This window comes from Myotis lucifugus, unplaced genomic scaffold, assembly GCF_000147115.1.
Source record: "Myotis lucifugus unplaced genomic scaffold, Myoluc2.0 scaffold_153, whole genome shotgun sequence".
NCBI lineage: Eukaryota > Metazoa > Chordata > Mammalia > Chiroptera > Vespertilionidae > Myotis > Myotis lucifugus.
The window spans coordinates 52,729-62,653 of record NW_005871201.1 but is presented as its reverse complement, the minus strand read 5'-3'; the positions used below and the strand labels follow the sequence as shown (position 1 = coordinate 62,653).

The window sequence follows — 9,925 nt, the reverse complement described above, 5'->3', positions numbered from 1 at the left end:
GCCCTGATCGGAATAGAACCGTGACCTCCTGGTTCATGGGTCGATGCCCAACCACTCACCCACACCGACTGGACTTGCTATAAATTTTTATATAGAGAGTTACTTTGTGTTCCTTGAAACAACTTCAGATTAAGAGTTAGCAATTAAGGATTCAGAGCAAATTCTATAGCTCAGCGACAGCTTCCAGCCCAAGGGTCATGTGTACATGTCCCTGGTGCTCCCGGGGGTTTTACAGAGAATTTCTGCATTGGCAGTAATTGGACTAGGTAATCTGAGTCCCATCAACTCTTTTGGATTGTATGAATTAGGGAGTACACCTAATTTTATGGTACTGATTAGCTCATTTTATCATGTCATGTCTATATTCAATACTTAGTAATAATTTCATTTATTTCCTGTCCCTCTGGGTCATTCAGAAAAAGGCCAGTGTTCTGTTCTCTAAGGTCACTTTTGCAAATTCTAGAACCCTAGGGAATATGGTTTTAAGAGTCCTTACCCTTCTCAAATGAATTTGTGTACTTTTCCCCTCACCTTCTGGGTTTTTGTTTATTTTTATGAACACTGATAATTCCGAGATTTTAAACACTAGAAGAAACTCAAATAGATGCAAGCAACCACTTTGGTCCTCTTGTGACTTAGTTGAAATGCTTTCTCTTGTCCTGCTATTTGAAATGGCCTAAGAAACAATGAAGTAGAAATCAACAGAACAAGGAATGTAACATGATCTTTTTTAAAAATATTTTTTTATTGATTTCAGAGAGGAAGGGAGAGGGAGAGAGAGAAACACCAATGATGAAAGAGAATCATTGATCAGTTGCCTCCTGCACCCCTGGGGATCAAGCCCACAACATGGGCAAGTGCCCTGACCAGGAATTGGACCATGACCTCCTGGTTCGTAGGTTGATTCTCAACCACTGAGCCACACCAGCCAGGTGTAATATGATCCTTAAGTAAATTAGAGCTATGTAATCTTGACACAAACATGAACACTTTAAAATTTCTAGCAACTGCTCTTAATTGAACATAGGCTCCTCATTTTATTCCCTCTAATTTGTGGTGGAAGAAAATAGTTGACCTGTGATCCCCCCCACCCCCCCAAACTGTAAAGACAGTAATTTGATGCCGGAGATTATGAATACCAATCCTCAGGAAGTTTCTAGATCATCAGGGCTCTAGGTTATAATTTTTTTTAAATGCATTTGTATTTAAATGTTTACAAGTAAAAAAACAAATCTTATTTGTCCTATTCCGTCTTTGTGTAGGCAATAATAGTAAGAGTTATTGAATTTTGCAAAAGCTCCCAACCCACCTTAGCAAAGTCTTGTTGGTCTTCAGGGTCCAGCTCAAGTTGCTTCCATCCTGAGAGCTGGCTGGGCTACCTTACTCGGTAGTGAGCACTTTTCACCCCGGAGGGCATCACGTTCCTTACTCAGACTTGCAAACTCCCAGGGGATCTGGTCCCTGCCAGCACCACACAGTCCCACACTCCTCCTGCCTTTCCTCCATTCCTCAAACATGCCAAGGTATTCCAGCCTTCCAGCCTTTGATCTATGCATCTGAAACCTTCGGCCCCACTCAGACCTCTGCCCTGCGGTCTTCACCAGGGTCTCAGAGAATATGAGAGCACCTCCCTTTGGATTCCTGCTACATACTCCCCTCTTTGGCCTCACTGCGATGTGGGATCCCCACAGAACTCACTTGGTACACAAAATTTCACCTCCCGGAAGGGCAGAGCGGTTAAGTTGCCCTGGGGTCACTTGCTGGTGACCGATGGTGGACACTCACTGGTGGGTAAATGCTTTTTCCTTCCATCCCCTGGGCAGACAGTTCTGAGCAGCACTCAGATCCTGCAGATCAATGACCAGTGTCCTGTGGCCGATCCAGCAACACATCTTATGCTGGCTTTCCTTCTCTTTGTTGTACTCCTGTGTGTCCCGCACCCTGGGGTCATTTCCCAAATAAATGACTTGCCTGCCAGCTTCTGTGTCAGGCTCTGCTGTTTTGGAGAATTCAGGCTAAGACCATTGATACCTGGGACAGTCATAAAATGGCCCCTCGGGATGGGAGGTTGGAGCTGGTTTACTCATCAATCATGCAAACCATCCCATTGCGGTGTGTAGTTGGCAGAGTGATGACCAAATTATCCACAGTACTAGTAGATAAAAGATGACCATCTCTGGCCCCTGAGGATGTTACCCTGCATGGTGAAAGCAAATATTAAGGTTAAGGACTGGGAGATGGGAGATTTCCCTAATGGTCTGGATAACCCAAACCTAATCACATGGGGCCTTAAACGCAGACCCATCTGGGCTGTTGTCTGGTGGCCATGGGAGGATGGGCAGTCAGGGAGATGCACGTTGCTGGCTTTGAGGATGGAGGAAGGAAACCACCAGACAGGGAATGTGGGATGCTTTTAGAAGCAGGAAAAAGCCAGGAAATGGGTTCTCCCTAGAGCCTCCAGAAAGCCCAGACCTCACACATTTCAGCGCAATGAGGCTCATGCTGGGCTTCCATCCCACAGAACTGTCAGGTAATACATTTGTGTTGTTTCTCGCCACCAAGACATCACGGCATCAGGGGAACCGAAGGCACTGCTGGTGGGCAGGGTGCAGTCGCCCTGCAGGCAGGGCAGCAGGTTACTGTCACTACAGGTGCAGGTGGGCCAGAGCCGGATCATGTAGCACCTGTGGCGCTTGACCAGTACAGGGCGATGATAAAGCCTGGGTTTGGCCAGCTTTCATTAACTGCTTTGAAGCCTGGGGAAAAAACTAAATAACGTGCTTTTAAGTCAGCCAACCATCAAGTCTACTGTGAAAGTCTGAGCGCCTTGGATTGCCACAGAGGAAAAGCACCTATGAGGCCCAGGGCCTAGTAGGGAGGGTGGCTGAGCTGCACAGGAGGTACTTGACCACCCTCTTTTATCAAAGGGCCTTGATAGGAAGAGAGTGGGAGACTAGGGTCTAAGTAACGAAGGGAGGATGAGTCTGAAAATGTTGAAAACCGGCTCCCCACACGTGGGTCTTCCTTGTCTGAAGACCCCGCCGAGGTCTAGGGAGGCAGATGCCTGCCTGCAAGATGCTGCTCGGCCTCCTCGAGATGCTCTTCCAATACCTTTGTTCTCCAAACGGAGAGCTGGGTAGGTCCCCACGCATCCCGCGCAGAGAACTACAACCCTGTCCCGGAGGAAGTCGCTTAGACACTGAAGGAGCTGCCGAACCTGGCAGAGGTGCACTGTCAGGAGCCAAGGGGGGACGTGGGGGGAGCGGGGGAGGATCCTGAGGGCATTGGGCCAGGGGTGGGGGTGGAGGGACAAATATGAGGCAGGATAAAGGGCAGTTTATTATCATGGGAGCATTAGTGAAGGGCGCCTGAGCTGGTCCTTATGTTCTGCAGGGACGGCTGTCGAGGTTGGCCATGAGCTTGGCTCACAGTGAATGAGGCACGCACAGTGGAGCTGCCGTGGCGTAGTGTTCAGGGCAGGGACAGGAAGTTCCAGGAGGTGTGAATGTCAGAAGGGATTCATTACGTGAGACTGGAGAACCACCTGTTTCCCAGGAGCACGTTCCCTTCACTGAGGCAATGAGAGTGCGCAGCACCTGTTCGAACATCAGGGATTGGTGGGGAAACGCTGCGTGGAACCAGGCATGCCTTTGCCAGCGGGACAGTGGGATTCCAGCATGGCAGAGGCCATGTGGTAGTATATACATGTCAGGCGAGGTGGACATAATTGAATGGACGTAAGGCTGGAGTGGAAATCAGGGTGTCTTGCCCTGCGGGGGCTTGTGACAATGGCTAACAGATCACAGAGTTCTGAGTGACAGCTGGCTGGAGTGTTAGTTACTTGACTTGCAAAACCAAAAAGAGAAAGAAAGGAGGCAAGTCGGTGAGCAGAGCCCGGGGTAGCCTGTCACCGTGAGAGAATCATGGCCCCAGGTGTAAGCTGATTGACAGGTCCCATGCAGTGGGAGAGGCCAAGTCTCTCTGCTGCCACACATGTATGCAACATATACACCCAGAATTTTTGAGGACTGTTGGATAAAAGTCTACGCTGGAACGATACCAGGGAACGGAGGATCAAAAACAGTTCACGTTTCTCTGGGATGGACATCGATTGTCATTTACTCTGTTGCCCCAGGTGGTGACCAGTCTCCTGCTCTGTGTCAATAGAGTCTGAAAGGACCTTGACGTTCTGCAGAACATCATGCCTGCCCACTGTATCAAGGTGGATCTAGCATCTGAAAGTGGCAGGTAGAGAACCAAGATGGTGGTGTAGGCAAACGCCTGTACTCGCTGCCTCCCACAACCACATCAGAATTACTACTGAAATACAGAACCACCATCATTCAGAACCGCCTGAAAGGTGGCTGAATGGAAGTCCTATAACTAGAGAAGTAAAGAAGAAAGCACAGGAGGGGAGGAGGCATGGAACGGGCTGGTCCGACACCCACGTTTGCCATTATTTTAATCGGGAGGGAGATCTTCCCTGTCCCTGTGGAGGCCACCCGTGAGGAGCAAGGGCTCCCAGCCCCACACCAGCCCCCCGGCCCAGGATTCCAGAGTTGGGAAGAGAAGGCCCAAAACTACGGGCTGTAAAAACCAGGAGGGCTGTGGCTGAGAGACAGGGAGACTGCTGGAGACCCACTTAAAGGGCCAGCCCACAAACTTACTCAGACTCCCAGCACCAGGGAGGCTTTGGGGGACCCAGACACATATGGGGAGGAACTGGATTGTCTGGCATAGGGGCAGCTTTCTCCCAGATGGGTGTTTGCAGGGGTCATTGTTCCCCCATTGCTGGGACCTCCCCTGTCACAGGGCTTTCTGGCAGGCACCATATCTGAGTCTCTATCAGCCTGGAGCACATTGCTTGGCCCTGAGGATTCCGAGACCCCACCCCATCCAATTTGCAGTCCCACCCAAGCTGTTTGTGCAGCTTTTCCATATGAATGGCCAGTCCTGGCTCAGGCTTCAGACTTTGCTAAAATCTCTTAAACAAGCTGCAGCTGGAACAGCGTGCCCCACACCTATCAATAAAAGGCCCAAGTCCCAGCACTAGGCACTAGCACCAGCCTGCCTTGCTTCATAGCTGGGCCTTGCCTGGGCACCTCCAACCCCAATACAAATAGCAAATAGCCATCTGAAGATCCCTCTGTAACTCCTGCCAGGTGGCCCCAGGCAGTGGCTGACTTTGTACTTCCCTGGAGGCCCTAGAACCAGTACACCGGGTGGACAGCTTCAGATAATACCAGATTACAACTCTACACACCCACAAGCAACACACTCAAGGGGCAGACTCAGTGAGCTAAGCCCCACTGAAGCAAGTCTTGCTCCATAGGGGTGTCTCCTGCACAGCAGCTCTTCCATTGTAGACACAGCTGGCGTTTTGGAACAAGAGGAGATTGTAAATCAAGCCAGAATCTGAGCTAATACACTTCTTTTGGGGGAAAGAATGTATACCTTAAATTTAAATTTATTTAGAAATTATAAAAATGTCCCCACCAAGTTGACCGTGAAAAAGTTTAAAAGCAGCAACAATGACCTTGGTTAATTACCACCAGTCTGACGCAATTTATAAAATTGAGCACAATTTGGATGTGTGTCTTATGCCTCTGTAGACACGGGGCCCTTTCTTTAGGTCCCGTTCTTTAGGGTCTGGTAGTATCATTACTGGGACACTCTCCAAAGCCTTCTTCCTTTGGACCCGATGCAGAATGATGCGATAGACCCCGGTGATGGAGCTGCGGGCATCTCGCCCTTGGTTGTTCCGAATATGCTCTTCTGTGATACCCAAATGTTCTAACGTGCTTTTGACCTCATTTTCTTCTTCTTTGAGGGTGCTGGTTTCTGACAAATGTCTGGGGTCAAGCTGGAAAGGTTCCAGAGGGGTGGGGTATGGCACCCCTTGCATCCACTCATGGTTCATGATGGAGTCGATCCCGTACCGCTCAGAGGGTATGGGCTGGAGGACTCCCCGGATGAGGCGGAGGCAGGGCTCCGACATGTGGGGAGGCACGTTGTACGTGCCCTCGAGGATGCTCTTCTTCAGCTTGGCCACGGTCTCTGCCCGAAATGGCATGGTGCCAGTCACCATGAAGTAGAGAAGCACCCCCAAGGCCCAGATGTCCACATACACGCCCACGTAGTGCTCGTCTCGGAAGAGTTCGGGCGCAGCGTAGGGAGGGGACCCACAGAACGTGTTCAGCATCTCCCCTTTTCTACTCACTGTGCTGAACCCGAAATCGCCAACCTTCACGCAGGTGTTGCTGGTGTAGAACATGTTTTCTGCTTTCAGGTCTCTGTGGATAATTTGGTTTTCGTGCTGTGGGAGGAGACAGAGGGGAGAACGGTCATTTCCAGAGTGAAATACCAGCAGGAAATATGCATCAGCAGCTCTGAAACAGTGAGATGGCATAATACCGGAAATTCAGGGGAGATTAACCACGTCAGCAAACCTGGAGAGCTGCCCTGCCATAACCTTTAGCCAAACAACACCCACAGGCCCCCTAGGGATGAAAGGCTTCATTTTCCTGTGGGGTGAGGTTGGAGTTTGTCCCCCACGTGTGAAATCGGGAATCAGAGCCAGAAATAAGACCCAGATCTTACTGAACTACTATTCCAGAACGTAATGAGCCAATAGTCCTTTGTTTTGAGGTCATAGGTGGGTTTTTCTGGCTGAGCAATCTCTTGACTCGGGTCAACCCCAAGAAGGCCTGGAGCCCTCCCAGCTTTCCCACCACACTCCGCCAGGTGGCTCCTCCATCTCACAGAAGTCAGTAGAAGGGAGGAGGTGCCAGCAGCAGGAGCATGCGGGTTGAGCCCAGGCCCTACCCCCACCCTGGCGTTCTGAATCCAGACAATCTTCACCTGCTCAGTCCCAATGACTCCTGGGATGTGCTTTACTATTGCTCTTGCCGATGGGCCTCCTGGGGTAAGCATCCAGGCTTTGGAGCCTGACAGCTTGGCTGTAGGTTCAACAATACCAGCTGTGTCAGTTCGCTACCTTGTAAAATGGGATAGGGATGGGCACCTCATGGGCCGTTGGGAGAACTGTAAATCCGCTGTGTCTGTCCCGCTCGGCAGGGTGCTGGCGCAGAGTAAATACCCTCCATGAAATTTTGAACCCTGTCTGCCATCCATCCTCTGGAGACCAGGGCGCCAGGAGGAACGTCAGGGCTCCGAGCTCCGGAGGACTCGGTCTGCACCCTCTACTCCTGGGTCTTCCGGTCTCTTCTCCAAGGAGGACATGGAAGACTCCTTTCCCAACTGCTCTGTTGTGTGATGTGTCTGGCTTGTTCCTTGGCCCGGGAAGGTGCACCACAGCACAGGCCACTTAATGACGGGCTAAAGCGCCCGCCGCCACTGCGACCAGGCTCTTCTCTCCGGCTCACTCCTTCCTCCCCCGTTCCTCCTGCCTGCTCTCTTGGGTCCCTCAGGTCACTGGTTTCCTGCTGATCATTTGGCCAGGAGGTCACTGACCCCACAACAGCCAGGCAAAGGAGTGACCTAGAAACAGCCTCTCAACTAAGACCCCAGACAAGTGTCTCTTGTCTGCCCATTGGAGACCTGGGTAAAGCGGGCAGCCGAACATCTGCGCTGATATTTGTGAAAGTGGTGGTCGGGTCTTCGGTCAGTTCCTCCTGTGCCCAGCAATTCAGCCGGCGCTACAAAGGGCACCGAAGCGCAGCTCTTCAGAGATCTAGGCGTAGCTCAGGAGTTGAGCGTTGATCTACTAGTACAGCGGTTCTCAACCTGTGGGTCGCGACCCCTTTGGGGGTCGAACGACCCTTTCACAGGGGTCGCCTAAGACCATCGGAAAACACATATTGAATATATAATTACGTATTGTTTTTGTGAGTAATCACTATGCTTTATGTTCAATTTGTAACAATGAAAATACATCCTGCATATCAGATATTTACGTTATGATTCATAACAGTAGCAAAATTACAGTTATGAAGTAGCAACGAAAATAATTTTATGGTTGTGGGTCACCACAACATGAGGAACTGTATTAAAGGGTTGCAGCATTAGGAAGGTTGAGAACCACTGTACTAGTATGAACCAGGGGGCACATCCCCAGGTTTTGGGCTTGATCCCCAGTAGGGGGCGTGCAAGAGGCAGCCAGTCAGTGATTCTCTCATTGTTGATATTTTTGTCTCTCTCCCTTCCTCTCTGAAATCAATAAAAATATGTTTAAAAAAAAAAAAAAGAGAGATCTAGGGAATGTGCTTTAGGAGTCCAGATTTAGCTACAAAAAGAATCAGGGACTAAACTAGGACACCAAAGTCTGGAGCACAGAGGCAACAAGAGGTAGAGGAGTTCACGGAAGTCGAGAAAGATCGGTGGGAGCTGCTGTGAGATTGAAGGGAGTTTCAGAGAGACAGGCCTGAGCTGGGTCGTGAAGGGATGGGAGTTGGAATGTGAGACATGTTGATAGAGGAGAGGGCATCCTCAACACAGAGTTAGGAAGGCAAGGCCAAGAAAGAGCGAGGAGCTCTGGCTAGAGGAAGATGGGGTTGGAGAGATGGGCGTGACCAGAGTGGGTGAGTATCATCGAGCTGCTCAGAGTGACTCCTGCTAACTTCCAGAAGCCAGGAGGCTGCGCTGTCACTGGAGATTCCTGGGTGATGCTTCAGAGGCAAGGAGAATGAGCACCGCCAGGCTTCTGACCAGCAGAGGAGGGGCTACCGTCTGCCCTGTGAGACTGACACCCTCGGGGCTGCCGCATGATGGTAAACGGAAGCCGCACGCTCCCACTGTGGGTAGAACGAGAGCAGACGCTCCTTCCTCGCCCACTCACCATGTGCTTCACAGCAGACACAATCTGGGAGAAGATGAACTTGCTTTCTGGTTCCGAGAGCTTCCCTTCGGTGCTAATTTTCCCGAAGAGCTCCCCGCCCCCCGCGTACTCCATCACCAAGTGGAGCTTGGACAGGGTCTCCACGACTTCGTAAAGGCGGATGATGTTGGGGTGGTGCAGTTTCTCCATGCTGGAGATTTCACGGGAGAGCAGCCGCTGGGTTTTCTGGTCTAACTTGGTCTTGTCCAGGATTTTAATGGCCACCTTTTCTGGAAAAAGAGAAAAGAATGTGCCAGTGTTCGCAGGCTCATAGAAATTTAGAACGGGCTCGGCTGCGGCGGCTCAGTGGTTGAGCGTCGACCTATGAACCAGGAGGTCACGGTTCGATTCCTGCCTGGCGGCGTTGTGGGCTTGATCCCGGATCGTGCAGGAGGCAGCCAATGAATGATTCTCTCTCATCATTAATGTTTCTATCTCTCTCTCCCTCTCTCAAATCAATAAAGATATATTTTTTTAAAAAAGAAGAAATTTAGAACCCAGAGGGACCTAGATCAGCCCCTTTATTTTATGAGACAGAGGTTAAATGCTGTCCCCAAGCTCACAGAGCTCATCCCTGATCTTCCCTGCACAGGGCCTGATGCCAACTCCTGCCTCCCAAGGAGGTTGTAGTTGATGATCTTTACCCAGTTTTCTGGATGACATTAAAGGTCCTTTGCTTCACCAAGAAAGCCCCTCTTAATCAGACCCACTCACCTCCTCAGCCTCGCCATCCATCACCCCTGTCCACCATCCTCCCCTCCTGCCCACCATCCTCACCACCTTTTCACCATCCTCATCTCCTTTTCACCATCCATCACCCCTATCCACCATCCTCCCCTCCTGTCCACCATCCTCCCCTCCTGTCCACCATCCTCACCTCCTGTCCACCATCCTCCCCTCCTGTCCACCATCCTCACCTCCTTTTCGCCATCCATCACCCCTGTCCACCATCCTCCCCTCCTGTCCACCATCCTCCCCTCCTATCCACCATCCTCACCTCCTGTCCACCACCCTCCCCTCTTATCCACCATCCTCCCCTCCTGTCCACCATCCTCACCTCCTTTTCACCATCAATCACCCCTATCCACC

General features: G+C 50.9%; 1 protein-coding gene across 1 annotated transcript in view; it reads right to left on the bottom strand.

The window, feature by feature from the left end:
* Nucleotides 1-5,450: 5,450 nt before the first annotated feature.
* NIM1K (NIM1 serine/threonine protein kinase) overlaps nt 5,451-9,925 on the bottom strand; it is a 23,786-nt gene continuing 19,311 nt past the window's right edge. The window contains exons 3-4 of the mRNA XM_023759389.1: nt 8,798-9,066; nt 5,451-6,316 (exon numbers count right to left, since the gene is read on the bottom strand). Of these exons, the coding sequence (XP_023615157.1) occupies nt 5,567-6,316; nt 8,798-9,066 (1,019 nt within the window). The 3' untranslated portion in view covers nt 5,451-5,566. The remainder of the gene's footprint in view (nt 6,317-8,797; nt 9,067-9,925) is intronic.